This window comes from Zootoca vivipara, chromosome 7 (assembly GCF_965207765.1).
Source record: "Zootoca vivipara chromosome 7, rZooViv2.hap1.1, whole genome shotgun sequence".
NCBI classification, from domain to species: Eukaryota; Metazoa; Chordata; class Lepidosauria; order Squamata; family Lacertidae; genus Zootoca; species Zootoca vivipara.
The window spans coordinates 35632668-35659551 of record NC_142590.1 but is presented as its reverse complement, the minus strand read 5'-3'; the positions used below and the strand labels follow the sequence as shown (position 1 = coordinate 35659551).

Genomic DNA, 26884 nt, shown 5'->3' with positions numbered 1-26884 from the left:
AGTATCCCATCCAATATGGGCACAACCATGACTGCCTCTTTGTGTTCTTCACGGCTGGTTTATTATTATCGGGATAGGGATCGGTTTCCACATATAAATTCATAATGTAAGATCAATGCTGCTGGTCCTCAGCATCAATACCACTGAATAAAACTAGCTGCCCATAGTTCTGTCCCTGTCTTGCTATTTTCTACACAGGAAGTTACCTTACACTATGTCAGACTACCTTGCCAAATATTATCTTCTCTGACTGCAGCACCTTTCCCTACTGATTCCTTTTTTAATGGAAAGTGCTAGGGATTGAACCAAGACATTATGTGCTCTGCCACTGAGATTTAGTCCATCCTTTACAAAATTTAAAGTGTGTTTACAACCATTGGTAGCCTTTGCTTTATAACTTTTGCTCATAGAGAAGTTGCTTCAGCCCCTTAATTATTTTGTTTGTCCTTTTTAATAACCTCTTCTAGCTCTACAATATCCCCTTTGAAGTGTGGTAACCAGAACTATACCCAGAATTCCAACTGTAGTTGTACCATGAGTTTGCATAGACTTTTTGATGTTGGCAGTCTTCAATTCCTGATGATTCCCAAAATGGATTTTGTCTTTTTTCCTACCAGCTGCTTATCAGGATCTATGTTTTCATCAAGCTATCCACCACAACCCCAATATCTGTTCAGATAGCTCAGACCCCATCAACATGTTTTTGAAGTTGGGATCTTTTTGTTCAAAAGTACATCACTTTCCACTTGCTTCCATTGCCCATTTCAGTGCTCACCCCTCAGTCTGGAAGGATGCATTTGAAGTTCTTCACTATCTGCTTTTGTTTTGTTTTTTATTACTCTCTACATAAAAAAGTAAAGGTAAAGGACCCCTGGGCGGTTGAGTCCAGTCAAAGGCGACTATGGGGTTGCGGTGCTCATCTCGATTTCATGCAGAGGGAGCCGGCATTTGTCCACAGACAGTTTTCCGGGTCAGGTGGCCAGCATGACTAAACCGCTACTGGTGCATGGAGGACTGTGACGTGCCAGAGCGCATGGAAACACCATTTACCTTCCTGCCACAGTGGTACCTATTTATCTACTTGCACTTGTATGCTTTCGAACTGCTAGGTTGGCAGGAGCTGGGACAGAGCAATGGGAGCTCACCCCGTCATGGGGATTCAAACTGCCGACCTTCCAATTGGCAAGCCCAAGAGGCTCAGTGGTTTATACCACAGTGCCACCCACGTACTTCTGTGAATATATTCTACAACTTTATTCATCCAAATGCCTTAGGTACATTCAAAGCATTTCGGCAATCAGATATTTAACTTGTCTTGATAATATTATGTAGGACTGGCATGAGTTGCAGAAATGACATCCAGTAATTATGCTTATTTTTTTTCTTTAAAGATTTTGATTAATTAAAGATACATTGAGCGTTCTTACAGGCCTTTTAACCTAGCAAATTATGAACTGTCCAGCCGTTTAGCAGAATAAAATAAATAGGCCAGTGGAGGGTCCTATTGCTATCACAGCATAATCATGTGTATAAATATGGAGGGAAATGTGCTTATATGGCAACATTGCATTGGAATGGCATGTGGTTGATGGCAATGTAGGTTACATTGTATCACCAGAGGACATATTGATTAACTCAATCTATCTAAGTGGCAAATACATCATCAGTGATTTGTCATTAATGTGGTATTTACAGTTATCCCTAGGGATTTGCTTTATGAGAAATAGCATGTGGCAACAAAAGTAGAAATAAATTATGACCACAAAACATCTTCCTCTTCTGACTATAACACATATGCTAATTATTGTGGTGATATATAGATATATAGATAGATATAGACCAAACAAAAGTGGCAATAGGTTTGGAACAGAGACATGCACCTAAGTTGCTCCCAGCATTGAACTATTATAATGTAATATGTGGAAGGGTTACTGTCTGTCTCATATTACGGCATGTTTAAATCACACTACTTGTGGACCCATGGGGCAACACTCAAATTATGATGGAAATCCACAAGCACAACCCACCCTCTCCAATTTTTGCAAAAACTTGCTCCCCCTCCCAAAGTATTTAAAAAACAGAGCTTTGGGGCCTGTCACGAAAAGGTGAGGAGACCAGCCCTGCTCCCTTTAGCTCAAGCATGGGAGTAGTTTTGTGTTCCAGGCCTTCTTCACACACATTTCGGGATAATTTTCGACATGAGAATTACCTGGAGAACCTTCACTGAAGGTTTGGAAAACTAAACTAAAAATGATGCATTCTTTTAAAATTAACTTAAATATTCCATCCTTGAGGAAGATGAGATTTTTTTAAAAAAGCACATATATAATGTCAAAATTATCTACAATGCAAAGAGCACATTTGTAAATCTCCACTAGTTTAATAAGGAATTAGCGCAAAGGCACTTTAGAAAACTGCTCAGCTTTGGGCTCCCATAAGTTGCCAGCAGGGCAGAGTGCCACTGTTGGGAAGGGAAGCACAAAGAACGCTTTGCGACATGCCTGTCAACACTTCTGCTTGGTCTTTTATGTGCTCCTGCTTGCCCGCAGCCCCATGTAAAACCAAATGAGGAGGAACCACTTTCAGGCTTGCTAACAATTCTTCCAAAAGGGAGGTCTCTCCCCCCCCCCCCCCGCACTCTTCTGTCCCTTAGGAAGTTTTCAATAAATAAAGCATCCTCTGGCATTTGAAGAGTTAATTTGCTGCCATCTAGCGGCCCTCTAGTATTTTTGCAAGCTGTCCTTCTAAGTGCCCTGGAGACAGAGAAGGATCTGTAAAAGGTGTGATATGCTTTGGCATCACCTGTGCTGATACTATGGGCAGGAAAGGGAGGAACATGCTGTCCCTGCAGAATTATTTACCCAAGGATTCATGATCACTTTGTTGCTTGTTAGAAGCAGGTTTCTCAAGCACCTTTCAAGGAAAACCTGGCCTTGTTTTGTTTGAAGGGAAAGAAAAACACCCCACAATTCACTTATAGCTTCCCTGTGCAAAGATAAATAATTAAAATAAAATAGACAGTATGGGATGGCATGCAAGTTCAGTCCAGCCTTGCAAGGTGGTAAAGTGATCTGCTTCAGAGAGCACCATGTTGAGGAAGGAAATAATTGATTCTGAATGGTGCAGAAAGGCTCTTAGTCTCAGGGTCGTAGGTTAGAGCCCCATGTGGGGCAAAAAGATCCCTGCATTGCAGGGGGTTGGACCAGATGGCCCTCAGGGTCCCTTTCCATCTCTATGATTCTATGAAAACTGTTAGTACTAGCAAGGGGGCTGGGGGACATTTGGGTTCTTCTCTGAAGAGCAAAATGTATTGGACTTTGCGGCAGAGGCAACACTCAGGTATATTTCATATACTGTACTTAGGAAGACTAATTGAAGTATACATCCAACTGTTGCACATCTGTGTTAACTATCCTGCATACACACACCATACATTTAAAGCACATTATTTTCCGTCAATGAGTCCTGGGAACTGCGGTTTACCCATTACAGAGCTACAGTGTCCACTGCTCTTAACAAACTACAGTTCCCGTAGTTTTTTTGGGGGGGATTATGTGTTTGGGTGACAATAAAAATTATTTCTTTGTCAATTTTTTAAAATTAACCTGGCTGCATTGTGTTCTCTTACAGTTGGATTTCCTTTTAAAGTCTCCATTTTCTCAGTGCCAGTTGTCAAAACTTGTTTATCCAGCTTCATGTAATGCCTTTGAATATGACCACTCGGTAATTATAAATCTCTGCAACTAGCTTGTTCAGTTACCTGAATTTTTGTTACCAAAACATTCTAAATGGCCTCACATGGCACTTACAAGTTGTATTGCATCTGTGCCTTATTTTTTAGATATCTGGTTTCATGCAAATATTGCAGCTTTCTTTCCCTGCAATGCAGGGAAAGGCTATTTGTGCGTAGTGAATTGTGTACTGCGGCAAAAGGCCTCTCTTTTCTATATATATAAAATTTGAATTGATTTTCAGTTAATAACTTTTAACCTCCTGAACCAAAGAGTCTGTTGCGTGGTACATGCATCAAAGCCTTGAGCAGGTGAATGATAGGCTGGAAACTGCTTTCCTATGTGTCTTCTCATCTAGCTGCACAATCCTGGTACCTGCTGAAGATCTAACTGAAGATTTCAGATGCTAATAGTTGCTTCTTTTCTCTAAATTGGCTAGTTAAAATTCTACAACATTTAACCAATCTAGGCAAATAATGTAGCTGTTCAAAACACATCCCTTGTTTGCAGATGCCAGTAAGCCACAGAAAAAAAGAAAAGCAGTCCTGTATTCTAATTTCAGTTTGATTCCCGGAGTGCTATTGCTTAGGAAGACAAAAATAGCCCAGTGAGAAGTGAGCATGCTCTGTGGGCATGGAATGCTGACCTGCTATTAGGAGAGGGTGTAGAGAAATTTGGGGGGGGGGGGAAGGAATGGAGTGGAGTGGCTGGAACAATGAACAGAAGTACTTCACACTAAATATTCTACTAGCTCATGCAAATTATCAAGGTGGGATGCAATATTTACAACACAAAACTCTTGCTCATATATTAATAATATCTGTTAGTCTTTAAGGTGCTACTAGACTTTTTTTGCTGATGAAGACTAACACAGCAGCTACCTGCTGGTAGTAATCAAGTCTTTGAATGATTGCAGCCAAACAACACCATCAATGAACAAGAGGGAGTTATCGACAGACTTGGGGGTAACTGAGATTGCAGAAGTATTAAAAAAAGCTTTAGGAAAAAGCTTCTAAGACAGAGCTGGGAAACTTTTTAGGCCTGGTAGGCCAGATCTTTTTTTCTCTCCCTCCACCACTGCTCATGGGCCAACATTGACAGGTGAGCAGGACTATTGATCTGCCCGCCATCTAACATCATGATACTGTCCGCAGCTGACTGATAGGTGGGCGATCCCACCCATCAGAGTTGTCCTTTGGGGTTGGGGTTATGGGTCTGTTTCACTAGTGCGTTCCCTACTGGGAACATTTTAGCAAAGGAGATCCTAGCAGATGAGTGGAAGGTTCAATCCTGTTGGCTACGAGGGTCTGCTTCACCCAAGCATTCTCCACAGGGAATGAGCTAGTGAAGCGTCACCCAGTGAAATTGAGCCCCACCTTCTTTCCCATCAACTGGGTGATGCCAGCTGATGGACAAATGGGCATGGTTTGGGGTAAATGGCTTCACAGGCCAGCTAGAAAAAGAATCTGCATAACAAAGAAAGGTAATATTCTGCTGTCCTACTGGTTTGACTCATTTACAATAAAGAATCTCAATTGATCTTGAGCATCAATTGGGGAATACTGCACTAGGTGATTTAAATGACTGCCTGGGACAGTACATTGAAGGGAGGAGGTGCCATATTTTGAGCAATGGCAGTTAGATAGTAGTAATGGTCCATCAGTAGCACGCCTGTGTGGTGCTTTTGTTTATGTTTCTCTCAAGCACTGCAGGATCTAAGAGGAGGCAAGCAAATGCAGTGCAATAGATTTTAAGAAGTGAAGACTTTTAAGAATTGGATTCAGTTTTATGAAAAATGTGCTCAACGAACATCATCCTAACCAGAAATGCTTGTGTCAAATAGGACTATGTGACCATGAAATTACATGAAGCAGTAGCTGCAGGTAGCAGATTTCAGAAGGGCAGCATTTTCTTATCTCCAAAGTCTAATTGGGAGCAGTGACCATGGTGCTATTAAATTAAATGTACATGTAAATGGCCATTTGCCAAGAAAATCCAACATGGTCACATTTGACTTCAAAAAAAGAAAATTCCCCAAAATGAGGGGATTGGTAAAAAGGAAGTTGAAAGGCAAAGTCAAGAGGGTCAAATCATTCCAAAATGCCTGGGAGTTGTTTAAAAACACAATAGTAGAAGCTGATCTGGAGTGGATACCAAAGATGAGGAAAGGTACCATGAGGGCCAAGAGCATGCCAAAGTGGTTGATGAACAGAGTCAAAAGAAGGCTTCCTTTTAAAAAAATGGAAGTCTTGTACAAACAAAGAGAACACAAGGAGCATAAGGAGATTGCAGAGAAGCTGGACAAATTATTTGGATTTGTGGACATCCAATGAAACTGGATATTGGAATTTTCAGGACACATTAAACAAAATACTAAGCAGTTCATATTAAAACCATGGAACTTGCTCCTTCACGAGCCAGTGATGGCCACCAACTATGATGGCTTTATAAGAGGATTAGACAAATTCATAGTGAATAAGGCCATGCCTACTAACCATGATGGCTGTGCTCTGCTTCCATGGTTGGAGGTGGTAATACCTCTGAACACTAGATTCTGTAAACTGCAGGAAGCCCTGGTTGTAGGCTTCCCACAGGCATCTGGTTGGCCAGAACAGGATGCTAGGTTAGATGGCGCCACTGGCCAAATCCAGAAGGCTGCTCTTATATTCTATTGGTACATGCTATTAAGCAAAAATGCACAGGGAGAGGGTTGGAATCAATTTACTAGTTTGCTGCAGGTGCAAAAGTGTCTAAAGATGGTTATATACACTTATGCCTTATGGCTGGTGCTTTTCGCCATCCCTGCCTTATCATCTTCAATGTGTGAGAGCTTGTAGTGCTGGTGAGTAAAAGGCGGGCTTTTGTAAATATTTCTGGACCAAATCCTGACCTAGCAAGCTTTACTTGATGGCTTTGGTTGCCACCCCATCTGTAGAACTGCAGCAATTTGAGCGAGTCATTTGTGTTTGGTAACATTTAGGATAAACAACACCCAAGTTCAGTTTACTCTTTTGTGTCTTACATACGGCCCCTGGTATCTGCTCGGCAGGGTAGCCATATAAGGGATAAAGTTCTGCATGTCTATAAAGCAGTGGAGCTGTGTGTGTGTGTGTGTGTGTGTGTGTGTGTGTGTGTGTGTGTTTAGACTTACAGTACAGTCATTATTTTAACAGCACTTATTGTGACTTAAGGTCAACATTCGTCTTCCAGAATTTTCTTTATTGAAGGAACGAAGCTTTATGCCATAACCCCATGTCTCTTCTAATTGAATGAGTGCTTCCTTTGTCCTTGAAGCAACAAAGAAATATGTGCATCTAGTCTCCGCAACATGGAAAGCATCTACTTTCAGATTTGGCATGTCTCAACTTTAAAACCGGCTCTCTCTTTTTTAAGGTGTATTGGCACACCCCTGCTTCAGTTGCAATGTACAGTACTGAAGGACATTGCTGTGGCTTTCTAGAACAAAGAATTGGCAACTACCACAGCTCAGACACTCACATGCCCATGTGTTTTAGGCATTGATGCAGTCTGTTGGAAGGTTAGGGTCCTTAAGCTTTTCCTTAGCTCTGCTACACATACCTGCAAACGTCTGAATATGCGAGAAAAAATGCTTTCAAATAACTTGAGTTGGTTAACTGGAATGAAAAGACTTTGAATAGTGTAGTTCCTTAATAACCATGCTTGTTGCTGTTGCCACGTGCTTTCCTTCCTGGATAGAATGAGAGAAGATTGTTCCAGCGTGTGACACAGAGAAAATGCAGCAAAGGATAATGTAGAGGTGCCCACATGTGCTGGAAGTAGCTTTTGATACATCACCATGACATGTACTGATGCAGGGTGGCCCCTTCTGCATTGCAATAAAAATGGGGATGGGGATTTGCAAAAGCTAATTTGTGTATATAGGTGCAAATGTAGAAATAATTAATATACTGCACAGCTTGAGCAGTGAGTAAAGGTAAAGGACCCTGACAGTTAAGTCATCGCAAACGACTCTAGGGTTGCGGCGCTCATCTCGCTTTACTGGCCGAGGGAGCTGATGTTTGTCTGCAGACAGCTTCCGGGTCATGTGGCCAGCATGACTAAGCCGCTTCTGGCGAAACCAGAGCAGTGCACGGAAATGCCATTTACCTTCCCGCTGGAGCGGTACCTATTTATCTACTTGCACTTTGATGTGCCTTCTAACTGCTAGGTTGGCAGGAGCTGGGACTGAACAGGAGCTCACCCCATTGCGGGGATTCGAACCGCCAACCTTCCGATCAGTAAGCCCAAGGCTCAGTGGTTTACACCACAGCGCCACCTGCGTCCCGAGCAGTGAGTACCTCAGGAAAATCCAAGCATTGGTACAGAGAATATTGTTCCCTAGTTTTTGCTAGTCTAACAGAGTGTTTCCCAAACTTTGTTTTCCTGCTGTTTTTGGACTACAACTCCCATCATCCCTAGCTGGCAGGACCAGTGGTCAGGGATGATGGGAATTGTAGTCCAAAAACAGCTGGAGACCAAAGTTTGGGAAACACTGGTCTAACACACCGATGTTTATTTCATAGTGCTATGTTGTTCTATGTAGCATACTTCCTAATTTTTTTCATTTCTCATCAGTCTCTTTGCTTTTGTGCCCTACAAATTATTTCACAGCACATCATTCCATTAGCAAAAAGCCCTTGCTTCACTCCTTAACCTGAACTACCACCTGCATAATGAGTGGCAACTTGGTAACCATGCTGTCTAGATTCAGCCTACCTGATTCTAGTTTTTACGTCACTGTCACTTCTAAACTACTAGCTGCATTGTATTTCTACAAGTATAGTTAACTGTCACTCTGAACTCCGGCACTACCAGTTTTAACTTTAATTCAGACTGGAATCCCTTTGAATTTATACCGTAATCCCAATACCTTACCTAGGAATAGTCTCTTCAAACTATGACTCAGAAGAAGTAGAGGCTTTCTGGGTATAGTTTTTAGTAGCTTGTATTTAGCTGTTGTGGAAGAAAAGCATTTGATGTGCAAAAACTGGCACAGGAGAGTGACACCCAATTATTGCTAGTATCAGTTAGATGTATCTCATGCTAATATCCTTAAACTTTAAACATATTCTAGATAGACTATGGTATGTTAGATATCAGAGTACAAGTCAGCTTGACAAAACCCAGGTACACTTTGTTAATAACCATGTATTAAACCTTGAAGAGACATAAGTGCAGGAAAGACGAAAAAAGCTCTGTGCTTGTCAGTACTGGAGGACTAAAACATGGTTCTCTAGCTTTAAATCAGAAGATTAATTGTTTAATGCTATGTGTTATATGTTTTGGAAGTCTACATTCTCATTGTGTTCAGTGGGCATATTTTCCTATCACCAATAATTCTCCACTGCATTGTTCCACTGCATTTCAGAAGTAACCACACTCCAGTAGCTGCACTTTATTTAAAGAGATTTCTTTATCATTTAACTTTATTACAGCAGGCACAGCCTGGACGCTGTTCGAGTGACAAGGACTATTTCCTTAATTACTGTGCATTGATAATAGCATTTACTCTGGCAGCTCCAGTGCTATTCAATCAAGCGAGATTCAATACAAAAAAAGCTGATTTGCCAAAAGGAAGATTAGCATAAGTGCCTGCAGTCACATTCTATTTTTAAAGGTAAAGTTACTTCTTGTCAGAACTTTATTAAAAGCCATAACATGATTACTATCATCTACCTGCTATTGTTAAAAAATAAATAAATCTTAAAAATCTGCAAAGTTCAATATTTAAGCTAAGGACATTTAACATGCTCCCTCCTCCCATCCTAAAGTATTTGATCACATCTGATTTACAAAAGCAACGGCAGGGTTTATTTCTCTGACGTAGATACTCAAATTTATTGTACCAAGTTTTCCTCCCCCTAATTTTGTATTGCTGCACTTAGTCATCGCTTGATTAAGTGATGACTAAGGAGATTGCTTTTTAAAATGGAACATTTCTCTTTTTTTGCAGTGGATCTAGCATAAACTGGAAATGCCGACTTCAGCATTACGCACATCTCTTAGCAGAAGGTTAAACAGGACATTTAAATATTATGGCACGCTATGATGAGATCAAAGCTCAGAAAACAAATGGTAACCGGATAACAGCACTTGGTATGCTCAATTATCAAACGTAGAAGATTGAGGACCACATTATGACCTGTACACGTAAATGAGTCCAGCAGGTCAAACCACTAAAGGAAAGGCATATATATTCCATAGCTTCCTCTTAACAAAATGGCAGGCACACAGTTTTAAATCCTTCTAAAACGGCTGAGAGCATTGGATAGCCATCTTTTTACAAAGACTCTTGTTGCCGATTATAGCTATCTCGCTAGGGGTTGTTCTGGGCTTGTTCCTTCACAGCTGGCTATTGTTGCGAGAATAAGAGAACAGACACTACTTCAATAAGTAAAACTATGAAGTCAGTACCGGTAACTGAGCTCGCTCTTTCAGCAACTTGTTTAACAAGTGCTGATGTAGGCTTAGAGACACAGTGCATTCCCCTCTTATTTTAACTCTTATTAAGTAGACTTGACTTTAAACAACAGTTAAGACTTTCAAGGTGGCAACAAAGCTGACAAAAGTGAAATTGCCAACAGTAGTTGTGCTGAAATATTAAGAGACTTTTTATACCTCTCTTCATACTGGGAAAAGTAAAATGCTTTATGGTTGGAAGAAGTGACAGAAAGAAGACAAGGGAAATGACAGCAATGACCATTGTTTATATTCCTCACGAACAGCAAGATGAAAATGCTACAAACATTTAGCTCTGATTTGGGGAGAGGGACAGTGATGTAAGTGTTCCTAGGGAACAATATTCTTATTCTGTTGAAGGAGGTGAGCCAAGACACTTAAGCTCCAGAGAACCTTTAACACAGGAAGCTATTTATCATAACAAGCTTGGTTGAGACTGCTTCCCATACTGAACCAATTAGAGTAGCTTATTTCGTCATACTTCATAACTTGCAATGATAGGTTTCCAAGCCTGGCACAGTGCAGTAATTGAATTTTGATCAAACACACATGGCCCATAACCCACTATGTGAAACTTTCAGAGCAGTTCGCAGCTTTTAAATATCCAGTCAACTTGTAGCCAAAGTACAGGATGTACTTGATGCAAGGGAGGGAGAGAATGAATGAGCTGGAACTTGGTACATCTGTAAAACAACATTTTTTTTGTTTGGCTTCTCCTCTTGCTTTTAAAGAGCAGTCAGGAAAGGGATGCTGAATCTGAGGTCATTTCTTCCTGCCTTTACTTTTATGTTCGCACATACGCTTTTCACAGTTTTTATGCAATTTGTATTAAGTCCATTGTGCAGTAATTCATGATGCATTTCCCATAATTTATGTCCATTGCTTATTCTTATTTAACAAAATAATTTAAAAGGAAAGTCACTGTCCTATTCTTGACAGGGCTATGGTTATTGTCAAAACCATGGCCTGTGTATGATGAAGCTGTCTTCTGCTTTCTGGCATGGGCAGAGACAACGAGACAACTGATGACACAGATGCTTCCATCAAATCATGTCCTTTGAAGGCAGACCCTTTCCATTAGTTTTTGTTCAGCTGAACTCTGGAAGAAATCAGAGTATTAAATGATTAATTCCTGTCAGTGGGAAAGCATGTGTGGTTCCATAGCTTCCATGAATGAAAGACAGTTTCTGAAGCTGCCTCTTGTCCCACAGGAACCCAGAGCACAATAGTAGCCTCTTGAGTCCCCTTTGCAATTCACAGTCAAACACACATCCCCCTCAAAGCCTGAACAACAGCTGCCCCCCATTTGCAGAAAGAATGGAGCTTGGATTTTCTTCACTTTTGTTCTCCTTTCTGCTCCCTTTCATAGGACTAAAATTCTATAAGGCTGGTTATAGGATAGACATGAGCTGCATCTTCTCTTCCAACCACACCTTTTATCTATGTTCATTCCCAGTGCTTGTTATCGGCATTCTACTGTAGGACACAGCTGCTGCTGGAGCCCCATGGGTGGCAGCTAGGTTAGCTTACTTCTCAGCTTCTTCCTCTTTGCTCTATGTCATTCTATAGCTTAAAGCAGGGATAGCCATTGTGATGTCTCCAGATATTGCTGGACTCTAGTGAGCATGACCAATGGCCAGGGATGATATGAGCTGTAGTCCGGTAACATCTGGACAAGCTGATGAACTCTGACTTCAAGTATAGCTAAGCACATTAAACTATTGCATACCCTAGAGATAAACACCAGTAGCAGCAAAATGCATATGTGAGCTAGTAGACAGCTGTAAATCACCTGCTTCTTGTCATCTGGCTGTGAACCAGCAAGGAAATAGAGACATTTCAATAGCAAACTTCCATACACTGGAAAACAATGCAAATGAATGGTATCCTTGGTAAGATTTGTAATTGCAGGATACAAATACATTCTGATTGCTTGAAGTTACAAACTTGCATGCCTGCAAACTTACAGTACAGAAGTTTAATATGGAAGTCATTTAATATGACCCTGAGAAATACTTGTTGGCTGTATTGGGAAACCAAATGTCAACTGTATTGGGAAACCACATGGCACCAACTGAGCCAAAGAACTCACTGGCTTAGCACAAATGAGCAAATGTGTGGATTCCTGGTGAAATCAGTCACTGTGCTCCTCAGTCATTTTGCTCCTGCCATAAGCTGTGGTCTGGCTTAGGGTGCCATCTGAACCTGGGCTCATGATTTAGCTCTCCCTGACAAACCATGAGCTGTAAAAACCATAGGACAAACCTTAGTTTCAGTTTGTGATTTGTCTAGAGACAGCTAAGTCACGAGTTTGAGTTTGAATTACTGTACATGCTAAGCCAAACCACAGCTTTAGCACAGCAGCAAAACAAGTAGGGAGGGGAAAGTGGCCATGATCTCTTGGGAGCTGGCACATTTTTATTAAGCCATGCTTTGCTGTAACATGATATGTGAACCAGACCACTGGGTGGTACATGAGTCCCATGTGTTTTTTTCAAGCCTTCTTCCTATGTCATATAAAATGTGCCTTTCATCAATGCATAAGACAGACCTGCCAGGAACATAGGATATCAGTCTAGAAAACTTCAGTTGTCTCATATGCCTGTTTGGGGGTAAAGGTACCATGAGGATATAAAGGTTAGCGGTACCAGCATGCTCAGTTAAAGGATCTCTGGTGACTGGGCTGGCAAGGATAGCTGCTTGAGATCTTTAACTGACAAACTTTCCTTGAGAGCTGCTGCCAGAGTAGACAATATTTGTGAAGATGAACCACTGCCAGTTCATCTATATGCCAATCCCATGCATATAAACAGCTCCATTTGTGATTGCAGAAAATATATATAGGGTTCGAAGGTCTAGAGGCAGCCAAATCATGAGCCCTTTCGGGTTGCCACACATATACATGTGTTGTAGTGAGAGCCAGGGTATTGGCATACTAATTATGAAACTAAATCAAATTCAGATCACAGCCATTTTCCATGCTTTTCTTAATTTTATTTTTGCTAGTGGAAAAGATTAAAAATGAACATGATCCCTATTTGATTGCTGTGTTACTGAACAATTCAGTTGTAGATTTAAAGTTGTTGTTGTTGTTGTTGTTTAGTCGTTTAGTCGTGTCCGACTCTTCGTGACCCCATGGACCATAGCACGCCAGGCACTCCTGTCTTCCACTGCCTCCCGTAGTTTGGTCAAACTCATGTTCGTAGCTTCGAGAACACTGTCCAACCATCTTGTCCTCTGTCGTCCCCTTCTCCTAGTGCCCTCAATCTTTCCCAACATCAGGGTCTTTTCCAAGGATTCTTCTCTTCTCATGAGGTGGCCAAAGTATTGGAGCCTCAGCTTCACGATCTGTCCTTCCAGGGAGCACTCAGGGCTGATTTCCTTAAGAATGGATAGGTTTGATCTTCTAGCAGTCCATGGGACTCTCAAGAGTCTCCTCCAGCACCATAATTCAAAAGCATCAATTCTTCGGCGATCAGCCTTCTTTATGGTCCAGCTCTCACTTCCATACATCACTACTGGGAAAACCATAGCTTTAACTATACGGACCTTTGTCGGCAAGGTGATGTCTCTGCTTTTTAAGATGCTGTCTAGGTTTGTCATTGCTTTTCTCCCAAGAAGCAGGCGTCTTTTAATTTCGTGACTGCTGTCACCATCTGCAGTGATCAAGGAGCCCAAGAAAGTAAAATCTCTCACTGCCTCCATTTCTTCCCCTTCTATTTGCCAGGAGGTGATGGGACCAGTGGCCATGATCTTGGTTTTTTTGATGTTGAGCTTCAGACCATATTTTGCGCTCTCCTCTTTCACCCTCATTAAAAGGTTCTTTAATTCCTCCTCACTTTCTGCCATCAAGGTTGTGTCATCTGCATATCTGAGGTTGTTGATATTTCTTCCGGCAATCTTAATTCCTGCTTGGGATTCATCTAGTCCAGCCTTTCGCATGATGAATTCTGCATATAAGTTAAATAAGCAGGGAGACAATATACAACCTTGTCGTACTCCTTTCCCAATTTTGAACCACTCCGTTGTTCCATATCCAGTTCTAACTGTAGCTTCTTGTCCCACATAGAGATTTCTCAGGAGACAGATGAGGTGATCAGGCACTCCCATTTCTTTAAGAACTTGCCATAGTTTGCTGTGGTCGACACAGTCAAAGGCTTTTGCATAGTCAATGAAGCAGAAGTAGACGTTTTTCTGGAACTCTCTAGCTTTCTCCATAATCCAGCGCATGTTTGCTATTTGGTCTCTGGTTCCTCTGCCCTTTCGAAATCCAGCTTGCACTTCTGGGATTTAAAGTACATGTTGCAAACTTCTTCAAAAGGGAATTTACCGGTATATAGTAATTATACTAATGGAAGACAACCTTTGAAATTGTCGAACAGTCTAGAAACTTGATGCACCAACACAGCAGCAGACAATACTATAGGCTTTCCTTGTAGGCTAAACACAGACAGGATCAGTGCTGAACTTATAACCTGACCTTTGCAATGCACTTGTTTCAAACGGCATAAGGTATTTGGTTATGGGGTTTGGCTCCACCTACAGGAAAGAGGAGGCAAAATGTGGGGTAACTAAACATTGCTTTTGCCGAAAACTGCACCTTGCTGTCTTTTCAAGCAAGATCCACAATATTGGCTTAGTTCACTGTGGAGAAGGTAATGAACAACAGCCTCCTCTGCCACTGTTAAGAAGAGAATCACATTGTTTCTACTTTCTCCAAACCACAACACAAATGAGAGTTTGGAGTAGGGGGATCTTCGCACTGCTGTGTGTTCTTCTTATCATAGGTGAGGGGAAGTTGCATGTGATGAGTGAATGCAGTTTTGAACACTCAAAGGAGATAGTCTTGCATTAGTCACAAAACTCCCTAAAATTTGTAGGGGGTTGGTTACAAAAAAACCATTCTGGTTTCCTGTTACATGACAGGAAACAGGCATTCAACTCCTCTATGTCATGCGTACTTCATTTTACAAGAGTAATAGTTATTAATCAATTAATGAATTTTTAACATACCCAAATCCAAGGCACTTACCGGCATATTTAAGGGTATATTTGTGGTTTTCTGAATGTCTCATTAGAAATACTCAGTCTGGTAAGTCTTGCTCCATAATAATCTATGATGTAACTAGAGCCATCAGAAGGTCCTACGATCTAAAAGAGAATGTATTACAATATATATATATATATTTAAAACCATTTTGAACAAAAACAAAACAAAACACAATTTTGAACAGTATATGTGAAAAAAAATCTATTAAAACCATTACCCTAGCCCAGCAAGACATAAAACCTCTTATTAGAGCTAAAACTACTTATTAGAGCTTATTATTCCAAAACAAATATGACTGGAATTCTCTTTTAAATGTTTTTCAGGTGACTCATTTATAGTCTCCCTGCCCAGAACCCAAGAATGTTTACAGGCAGTCACCCATCCAGGTACTAACCATACTGAGACCTGCTTAGTTTCAGTCAGGTGGTGGGCGCATGAATCTTTAGGTGCAGCTGGGACTTAGAAGCAAACAAAAGCCACAAGATTCCTACAGGAGAATATGCAGTAGCATGTATAAATTGTTATAGCACTGCTGACATTTTCTGAAGTTTCAACAATAGGGTGGAAATCACACTAGCTTTACATGTGAATACTGACACATATATTTCCACAAACACCTGTGTTTAGGAAATTCAGAAACACTGTTTTTTGTTTAAAAGAACCAGCTCTTCAAGTGTCAAGCACAATCAAATGTTTTTTACTAAGCAACAGTTTCAGCAACCATTTCAGGCCATTTAGGAAGTAAATACATAGTGCCAAAATAATCTGGAAACATTCCCTTTTGTAAACATCCTTCTCATCCTCAACTTTCTTTAATTTGATATAAAAGCTGACCCAACTAAAAATCTGATCTTTGCATTAAAGTGTTTAATTGGCAGGTGTTTACAATTCATCCAAGAAACCTCACAAATTCATCTATACCTATGATGGCAACATGCAATTTCAAGCACACTGTTGTAATGGATTGAGTTCAATATTATATAAGATAGGCTCATAATTACAGTTGCCCCTCCCATGCTGTGAGATTATGTTCTAGCAGTTTTAATGCCACATCAGTTTTACTTAAGTGCTAACATAGCTGAACAGAGAAGCTGAGAGGAGCCTGAATGGATAGATTTAAATCAAGGAGTTTAATGTCTGTATTTCTATATTGTATAAAACTTCCACAAACATGTACTTCTTCCTTTGTAATGGCAAACTGAGAAAAGTGTCAATACATGAAATTATTCTGCCAAAACTCCTCTTGAATCCATGAGTATTATATTGCTGGCATACAATAATTTTGAACCTTTAAGGTTATTTTTAATCATTAGCTGGCAGGTACAAAACTCATCTATTCTAAGCCCCACTGCTAAAAAACACACACCCCACAAACCCTTCCTGTTTTTAAAGCCAGAGAACTGTGATCACTGGCAGTTAACACCCAAAAATTAATAACATACCTTCCAAGTGTCAAAAACAGAGTGGAAATGTCTATAACTATGCTTCATAGCAATTTAATTGTTTGGTCCTGAAGTTTAAGTTCTATCTGCCACCCAAGGATTCCTTACAGCTATACCTACCCTACTAGTATTACACCTCTATATTTTATGATATTGTGGTTCAAGAAGAGGTTTGGAATTCGAGGGTAGAGCAAATCCCTTCAAATGAATGGAAGTTATTTCTATTTTAGCTGTAACCCACCTTGAGTCCCTTTCAGGAAAAAAGGCAGTGTGTATATATATAATATTATAATACGTTGTATGTCTTTAAAATTTCAACAACATGGGTGGACCTGGTTGGTTTTTGAACTCTGGATTATGGGGTGCTGTACAGGAGCAGATCCACTTATATGAACGAAAGTTTGGTTCCAGGAAGCCATGATTATCTTTATGCCTAGGTCAAATATTTTAATGAGAAAGCATAATTGGATACAGGGATAATTCTTCCTACAAGTCTAACTTTGAGATAAACACAGTGATGGGCCCTATATTTTCCTTTGAAGATAAGTGTCTGGATGGTTGACAGTTCTCTGATAGCAGCACCAAAGGAACTGCAGATGAGCAAATTATGGTTCTCCCAATTCTAATTAAAAACAAGGAAAAAGAGAGGATTTATCACTCTGATCCGTTCAAACCTGTGCTGGAACAATACAGATTTTTTGTTTAATGGGGACTGGAATAAAATATTACTTTCATCTATTTCTGTTTTGGGGTACCTTTTGATTGTACATGTTTCCTGTTCAGAGTTTAAGAGTTACCTATTTCTCTGTTAATTAAACCAGGAAGCAACTGTTCAAAGAAAAGTGTCCCAGTTACAAACTATGGCATGAAAGGGGAGTGTAAGATATGAACTGGGTTCTCAAGTTTGTGGTGAGTGATGTCTTCACCCGTTTTTCCACTAATTGCCCAGGTGTGTGCCTTTGTACTATATGCTTGTTACATTACAAGATTATTTTTATGTTAACGAATATTTTCTTCCCTGGTTAGAGATAGAAGCCTTTGTTTGAGGCAATTAGTTTGAGAAAGGAGAGTACAATCTTAGCTAGAAACCAGGTGGTTTCAAGGATCTTCTTCCAGGCTTGGTCAGAATTTATAACATAGTTCTGATAAGGAAAGCTGAAAGCCTCAAGAGTTGAAAGTAAAGGAAGAGGCACAAATATTAAATATTGGGTCAAGGCATAAAGTAATTAAGGAGTAATTTTAATGAGCAAAGTATTCACATTGTGTCAGGAGATTTGAAATGAGAGGGGATCTATATTAGTGAAACACAAGGAAGTGGACATAAGCAGGGAAGGGGTTTCTCTATCTCTCTTGATATTTTCTTATGTTTTAACTTAATTGGTAGCCCCCCTCCTCAACAGCACAGTCCCTGAAGGCATGCTAGCTTGGTGGTGTGGGGAGATTGAGAGTAGGTTGTCTGTTTGCTAAGAGGAAACGTGCTTCCAGGAGTAGCTTCATAGTTTTTCTAGGGTTTTTTCTTTTACATTCTATTTTTATTTCCCCTAAAGCTTATGAATTATTTTAGCTCAAGATTTCCAGGAGAAACCAGTAGCCCTTACCATAGCAATTCTTGTAGATATATAGCTTTGCTTAATATTTTCCAAATTTAAAGCCAATTATTTACTCTTTAAGGAATAAAGCCCTTAATTTTATCTCAATATTTGGGAAACACATATCTATGTATCATACATTTAATTTACTTGCTTTAAAGTCTTAAGTAACTTTTTGTATATTGTTTCAGAATACCTTTATAATAAAGTGAAACTTTCCTACTTTTTTGAGTTAGCTAGTCTGCAGGGACGGTGTTAGAAGGATAACTGCTTTCTTATAACAAGAAATTATAAATGAAAAATGAAATATATCTCACATAGTTAATACAAACACTTCCTATTTCTTCTCTTCAGCATTTGTAGTAGCCCCATTATTACATCTATTGTAGTATGATCACTTTTATGTAACTTTCTGTTTATTCATATCATGCTTTCACCATCTTAAATGGATATTTACAATTTCTCACAATGTGCCGGTTATTTAGTCTTAATACATTTTAAAAAAAATTTTCTTTTTGTGTGGTTCTGACTCTTCAGTCACATAGAAATATGCTCAGTGGAGCATATTAATACAGATTGAATATAGAACCTGTTATTCATACTTGCTATTACATGTCAACCAAGAGAGCATGATGTCAAGAAATAGTGAATATCAGTCAGATAGGTAAAGGTTAAGTCAACATTTTTAGCCGGCTGTTCAAGCTGAAAGACATGGAGGCTAAATCAACTCATATGATTTGGCAGTGCTTGGTTTAGATCACATAGCAAAACATGTATTTTGAGACTAGCAGATACTGTGGATTTATCTTGGTGGCTCTCAACTATATATAGACAACTCCCCATTTATGCAGGGGTTGCATTCCAACGCACTGTGCATGTTGGCGGGATGCACATCAGCAGTCGTGCATGGCCTGAATGTGTGCAAATGGGGAGTTGCCTGTATGTAACATAGGTTACAAGTAAAAATTAGGTGGCATGGGTCTATAAACTGACTAATACTACAACAATGGAAAGCAAACTCCTCCCAATTATGGAAGATTGGCCTCAGAACATAACAATCTGAATATGTAGTCTTTAATAAATAAAAGAAATCTAGGGACCTCTCTCTCACACTTTTCTGGACTGCCAAGCCTCATATATTTTATTAGTGTTTTTCCCTCCTCCCCACCCACCTCCCACATAATTTCACTTTTCCCAGCAGTGACAAAGGTATGGAAAAATTGTGTTCCAGGGGACTCTATCAGAAATGATACAAATATTTCATTGCTATATAACTCCTACTATTCAAAAATAAATTAAATGTTAATAAACTAGAGCTGCTGGAATAAAAAAATGTAAAACACATTCTTTAAAAAACAGAACATCCCTATAGCAAACTTCTTTTGAAACTGAGGAAAGTTTTAAAAACAGTTATTGACATGGCATGGGAATCGGCTGTTCAAATGGTGTGTGGGGGGGGAGACAATTCTGCTGGGCTAGCACAAGTCCCTTGCGGAAATCTAAGTAGCTTTTTGGATCCTAGCCAATGTCTTTTATTCTGATGTTGCAAGCTTACCTGCATTGAAATCAGAATGAAGTCTATTAAACTACCGATTCCACAAAATCCTACTGTGCAGAACTTTAATAAACCTGTGAATTAAGTGACAATTATACATTGAAGAGCATAAAAAGGTTTAGAGTGTTAGTTTTTAGACAAGGATATATTTTCCTTCATAAAACATCTTTCAATTTCTTAGAAGCCCTTGAGTGTTATCCTGAAGAAGAATATATGTAGCCAATTAGTCATTTTTCAGTGCTTACTTTACACATACACACACACACCCCTAAATAGAATTTTTGTGGGGAGAGATGTGGCTTTGACAGGTACACTACAATTAGCAAAATACTGTGGGTAACTTGGAATGGCCACAAACACACACAGGGTGATATCCAACTAAGTAAAGTTAGACCTATTGAAATCAATAGACTTAAGTGACTTAAATTCATTGATATTATTTGGTCTACTCAAAGTATGACAGTAGATATCACCCCCAGGCTGTAAATTTAGACACCTACATGTGAATGATTTCAGTACATAAAGTATAAGGGGCAAGAAAACCCTCTAAAGTGATTGGCAGGGACTTGCTCCTTGATATTATGGAAGATGGCCGTTGAGAATTTTATATTTATTTAATGCTAGGAGTCCATTTGATGCTGTGGCCGGGTCCCTGTCCAAACAGCTTCCAATCCAAGACAAAAGCAATAAAAAAGAACAATGTTAATATAGTAGCAATATTGTAGCAATTTAGGAAAGATTTGGAACTACATTGGCTTACATGGGAGAGCAGAATGTTTTTAAGTGTTGTAATAATACACTGGAGTCGCAGAACTGTCTATTTGTCTAACATGAAGAAGAATGACAGACTTAATGGGTTGTTATTCCATTGGGAAAAACCAAAATGACACTCTATAATCTGAATGGGTTTCACTCCAAATGGGTACATGAGGATTGCTACACTTATAAAAATATGGGCAAATAAATAATTAAAACATCTTTAGCCAAGCATATAAAAGCACAGGCACTACTCCTGCCAACAGTGTCTCAAAACAGCAAGGCCAGCTACTACCAAAATATTTACTGGCAACAGGGAAAAACTGCAAAAATAACAGAAAAGCAACATGTGCCAATTCTTTAAAAGATACTTGTCTTCTACCTCTATAGCATTTTCTGCCGAGGCAATAGTCAGGGAAGTCTTCCTGTAGAGCTGCTTGCATTTTAGGGGCCTGACAGGCGCCTTACATGCCCAAGTACTGATGTCTGGCAGTACATTTCATGCCATGACAGAAAAGCTTTTCTAACATGAGGTCAATTTGTGAAGACAAAACAATGATAAAATGGCTCTAACGAGATTTTTTTATGATTACACACAAGTTAATATCTCTGAAATGTCTATTAACCTATTTTCTAAGCCTATGATATTCACATGTGAATGAATTCTCTTAAAAAACCCGTTTCTTGGACTGGTAGATATTTTCCTAAACCCTTCTCAATTTTGTTGTGTATGTTTGATAGGGTACTGCCAATCATTTTGATTGCTGGTTATCAATTGGGACAACACTGATTTTTCATGACTTCATCTCAAGCCATGAAGAATCTTAAAACAAGCGAACAAACACACACACACACACACACACACACACACACACACACACACACCATTAACTCTTTTCAACTCCTTGACCTTAGTGAAGCATATGAGTGGGTGTTGTCAATCACATTGGCTGTTTTTGTTGTCTTTTACCCGATTCTTTTCAAAAGTCCCATTTATTTGGATAAATGAGTATACAACCATAGCCTCAACACACTAACCTCAGTGGCATTTACTCCTCAGCAAGCATGCATAGTATCAGGCAGCTTGTCATACTAAAACCATGATTATTTTTTACCAAGTTATGAATGTTTTCAGACAAAGCCTAAGCCAAATGACTTCTACCAGATCACATTGAGGCTCAAATACCAACTCATATTTCTTAGTAACTACAGTATTAAGACTGTGCAATACTCTAATTTTACAGGGTATACAGCCAAGAAGGGTATCAAAATGACAAAAGAAGTTTAAATTTGGGAGCAGGGAAGAAAGGAGAGAAGAAAGAGGATATTCAAAACTATGTGATTAATGTAGATCCCTATCAGGTTTATAGGCAAGATTGAGAGGCATATCATGTGAGTAAGTTTTCAGTGTGGTCAAGGGCAGGACAGACTAAGGGGCTAATGCCTGACTGGGAATTCTCTTCAGAAAGGCTGCTGAAGTCAAGAGGAAAAAGCCCAAGCTTTTTCTCTTTTTGTTCTTTGATACACAAGTTCTTTGATACACAAGATACAAGGTATTTGATACATAAGATACATAAGTTCTCTTTTTGTTCTTTGATACACAAATGCCTAGGAAGCAGGCATGGCTTGTAAACATGGAAATCAATGGAGATGTGATCTGAAATGGCAGCTTGTGAAAAATATTTACTTTTAAAATACGATGGTTGATTTAACTAGCCTACCAACTGAGTTTTAATGCTTATTCATCATATATATGGCATAAATTTAGGTCACAACTTGTATTTATCATTACTTCACATTCTAGCTGTGATCAAATATACACATAGTCTTCAGTGTAATCGTCTTTGTTTACAGTATGAATGGCACCTGCATCCTATCAGCTCTTAATACAAGCTTGATGCATAGTGAGCCATTGTGGTGGCCTAATACTAAGAAGATAAAACACTCACCTAATGCAGGATACCCTAGATAAAACCTATCTGCTCCCAGCCATCCAAGAAATAAAGACAGAGCCACTGCTACTTTGTAGGAGTAACCATTTCTAGAAACAGGAGAGAAATGTGGATGAAAACAATTTGTTAAATCAAACCACCTTGCCCCAGTGAGCAAACTGGCCGCTGAATTCTGAACCAACTGAAGTTTCCGAAGTGTCCTCAGAGGCAGCCCCCCCATATAAAACTTTGCAGTAATCTAACCTATAAGTTATCAGAGCATAGACAACAGAAGTTAGGCTGCCCCTGCCTAGATAGGGGTGTATTTGGGCCAACAGTCGAAGCTGATGGAAGGCACTCCATGCCACTGAGGCCACCTGAGCCTCAAGGAACAGCAGTGGAAGTACGCACAAGCTGCCTACCTGCTCCTTCAGAGAGAGTGTAACCCTATCAAGAGCAGGCAACCTCCCATACATCCAGTCTAAGGAGTCACCCACTTAGCAGTGTCTAAGTCTCTGGATTGAGCTCGTTTCTTGGCTCTCATCCAGTCCATTAACAGGGCAAGACATTAGTCCAGCACACCCACTGCCACACCTGCAAATGTAAAGGAGAAGTAGAGCTGTGGGTTCTTAGCATATTGCTCACAACATACTCCAAACCTCCCGATGACCCCACTCAGTACTGTATATTTTGCTCCATAAGATGCACTTTTATCCTCCTTAAAAGTAAAAGGAAGTGTCTGTGCGTCTTATGGAGCGAATGCATGGTCCCTGGAGCTGAATTGCCCAGGGCAAAAAGCAGATCGTGCTTTTTTATATATAGCGAGAGCTAAAGGCTAACAAGAGGGAAAGAGAACCCACTCAGCAGCTGAGTGCAAGAGATTGGGAGGGAGATAAGAGAAGCTAGCTCCCTTCACGGCCCCACCCCCTTGCCCAGGCCTCCATTGTTGTGTTTCCCCAGCGACATGTGACTGGCTGATTAGATTATCTGTCTGGAAACTGTAGAAATGGCTCCTTTTCCTTTCCTAAAGAAGCTGCAGAACTGTGAGTTGAACTCCATAAAAACAGGATTTTCCCCTTTGCAAGGTAAGCTGCACAACTTTGAGTGATGCTCAAAAAAATGGAGCTTCCCCCTTTGCAAAAAAACTGCACGACTGTGAGCTGATGCTCCCCCAAAACCAGGGCTTTCCCCCTCTAAAAAATTAGGTGCGTCTTTTGGTTAGGTGCGTCTTATGGAGCAAAAAATACGGAAGTTTCACGTATATGATAAAACAGTATGGGGAATAAAATCAAACCCTAAACCCAAAATGAAGCATCCACAGAGCCAAACAATGCTCCCCAAACATCACCCTCTGAGAACAACCATCCAAGTAGGACTGGAACCACCACAAAGCAGTGCCACCCACCCACAACATAGACAGCCACTCCAGAATGATACCATGGTTGATAATATTGAAAGTCGCTGAGAAGTAAAGGAGAATTAACAGGGACATATTTTCCCTGTCTTTCTCCTGACAGAGGTAATCATACAAGGCAACCCAAGCCATTTCTGTGCCAAAACTGGGCTGAACCTCTTAGATGTGAAGCAGTTTTACTACAATTTCTTAAAACTGACGTGCTACTCCCTTACACTCTCCTCTGTCATAGAGCTGAGAAGAAAGAGGGCTAAGTCACACTTCAGACTAAGGAGGTGGCTGAAGTATATGAACAATTTCATAATTAATTTAGCCAAGCTTTACAACAAGTGGTGGCATTATATATTGAACGAAAATATTCACTTACACGTTTCGGCACTCTATAGGCTTGTAAAATCCAATTTCCTTTCCAGTAAATTGGGTTTCATTCCCAAATAAATTCTTGCAAGTAATATTTGGTGCTGGAAGACAGGCAACTGCGGGCAAAAAAAGGCATTCTGCACTAAACTCCAGGGAAAAGCCTCAAATACAGAACAAGTGAAATAAATATATGCACGTTTTTTATCAAGACAGCTGATACTACACATAGAAGAATGCAACTGCACTACAGATTAAATGTTAAATATTTTCTGGAAAAAGTGGAAATATACAAGTTAAGATTTATGAATTAACATTATAAAGAAATGACTAGCATGATAAAATAGTTCAATAAATTTATTTGCACCTATGGCACTAAGTTGTGCTAAACAAAATATATATGACAAGACAGTGAAGTGCAAATTAACATAGACTATCAAGGTGCATAGAAGGTTGTGGACCAAAGATGTTTACATACCACTGTGAATAAATACACCAATTATGCATTTAATTATAAATTGTGCCATACACAGTGTTACTGATCACCACTATACATGATCAATATGTGGTGGGGGAAGTAGTGTTTATCATGAACAGCATTTAGTCAAATAATATGCACCAGTAGCTAGACTAAAAGCATTATATTGCCATACTTCTTACCATATGCAGTGTGATTTGTACAGTTCAAAGGTTCTTGTGTTTCATTGTCAATTTTAGGATCTTCACAAATATATGTTTGAATAATTAAGGAAAACAAATATAAACTGAACTCCAATGTTAAGTGTTCAACAATAACAACACAGTAAATTATGATAAATTGTTTTTATCTGACTAAGATTTTACAGGTGGAAGTGGCCTGTTTTCCTTCTTATTACAGTGGTACCTCGGTTTATGAACACAATTGGTTCCGGAAGTCTGTTCATAAACTGAAGCGTTCATAAACTGAAGCGAACTTTCCCATTGAAAGTAATGGAAAGTGGATTAATCCGTTCCAGACGGTCCGCGGAGTAACCGTTCATAAATTGAAGCGAACTTTTCCATTGAAAGTAATGGAAAGTGGATTAATCCGTTCCAGACGGGTCCGCGAAGTACTTAAACTGAAGCGTTCATAAACTGAAACATGGGTGTAATTGGTTTCGGAAGTCTGTTCATAAACTGAAGCGTTCATAAACTGAAGCGAACTTTCCCATTAAAAGTAATGGAAAGTGAATTAATCCGTTCCAGATGGGTCCGCGGCGTTCATAAACTGAAAATTCATAAACCGAGGTGTTCATAAACAGAGGTTCCACTGTATTAATATTTTGGGTAGAAACTTTGTATTTGAAAAGCGAAGTGCTTAACTAGGCTTTACAAGAGACATAGAATTTCCTGGTATTTATTTATCTCTTACTAATAATGTGAGACAAACAAAATGGAAGAGATCAGACAACCATATAATGGCTTAAATAAAACTAAATTTAAGGATGATTTTTGCTTGTACCCAGACAGCCCTTTGTATGAACTATAATTAAACCTATTCAGTATAGTTTCCTGTTTTATCCAATCCAAGAAATGGCAGCTAGCAATTTCATAACAAATTAGGATGCTACTAAACTATGATTTAAAAATATGTTATTTAAACCATAGTTTAATATCCTGGCTTTCTTCCTCTGCTAAAAACAATTAAATGTTGTAATTTTATCCACAAGATATGACCCAGAAGCCTCAGATAGGCGGGCCATTTGATTAGAACAGGTGTGGGGAACCTGTGGCTCTCCAGATGTTGCTAGACAACAACTTCCACCATCCCTGACCACTGGCTGTGCTGGCTGAGGCTAACAGGAGTTGGAGTCCAACAGCATCTGAAGAGCCAAACTCTTCATTCTTGAACTAGGCTTTTTTCTTCTTAATTTTATTAGCATTCCTTTAGTCCAACACATCACAGACTCAGATAAAGTGACTGTACTACGTTACTCCAAAACCATTTCAAAGACATCTTAGCACAACAGACAAAGAGGGCTCACTACCCTTAACCCTTCCCCTACTTAGGGGTCCTTTACCTTTTACTTAGGTTAAATATTTTTTCTACACCTGATCACTGCCTGATGTCAGATAGCCTTGCTTGATGAGGTCACTTCATGAGGTTTAAACATATATTTCACCCCATAGCTTGCCTCTTTGCGGCTGCCACTTTTTTTGTGTATGGCAGAGCTACTGTGTCCCTTAAGACTACAAAAGATTCAACAGGTGTAGCTTCTGCCCAGCATGCAGCTGAAATGGTGCGAAGGCCTCACCGCGTGCTTTAAATCACCGGGAAAAGGGGCAGCCCCACCGCCCTCCCCAACCCATTGCAAGGCCCATCACCATGGCAACCAGGCGCTGCTGGGCGCCCTCCGCGCAGCTTCAGGATATTGGCCGACTCTCAGGTCTTCGCACTTCAGAGAAGGGTCGCCACCCGCCGCGCCCCGCGCTGCGAGACAAGCCAGCCACAAGGCTCCCAAGGACCAGAGCGCGATCACGCTGCCTTTTCCCCTCTTGTTCCCTGACAGCGGCATCTCCTGCCAGGCGGCCATGTTGGAAAAGGAGCCCCCTTGTCAGCT

General features: G+C 39.9%; 1 protein-coding gene across 3 annotated transcripts; it reads right to left on the bottom strand.

Moving 5' to 3' along the window:
* Positions 1–9132: 9132 nt before the first annotated feature.
* Positions 9133–26884, bottom strand: TM2D1 (TM2 domain containing 1). Of its 3 annotated transcripts, none has more exons than XR_015951030.1 (8): positions 26697–26884; positions 24966–25039; positions 24316–24424; positions 22553–22644; positions 19848–19921; positions 15244–15362; positions 14575–14750; positions 10440–11310 (listed from the first exon to the last, which is right to left on the bottom strand). XR_015951030.1 is itself a non-coding variant. In XM_035122731.3 (7 exons), the coding sequence occupies exons 1-6, from the start codon at positions 26855–26857 to the stop codon at positions 15252–15254; spliced, it is 621 nt and encodes a 206-aa protein (XP_034978622.1). In that variant the 5' UTR covers positions 26858–26884; the 3' UTR covers positions 9133–11310; positions 15244–15251. The 3 variants fall into 3 exon arrangements, 1 of the variants encoding a protein (XP_034978622.1); XR_015951031.1 differs by having other exon boundaries at positions 14692–14750; XM_035122731.3 differs by lacking the exon at positions 14575–14750 and having other exon boundaries at positions 9133–11310.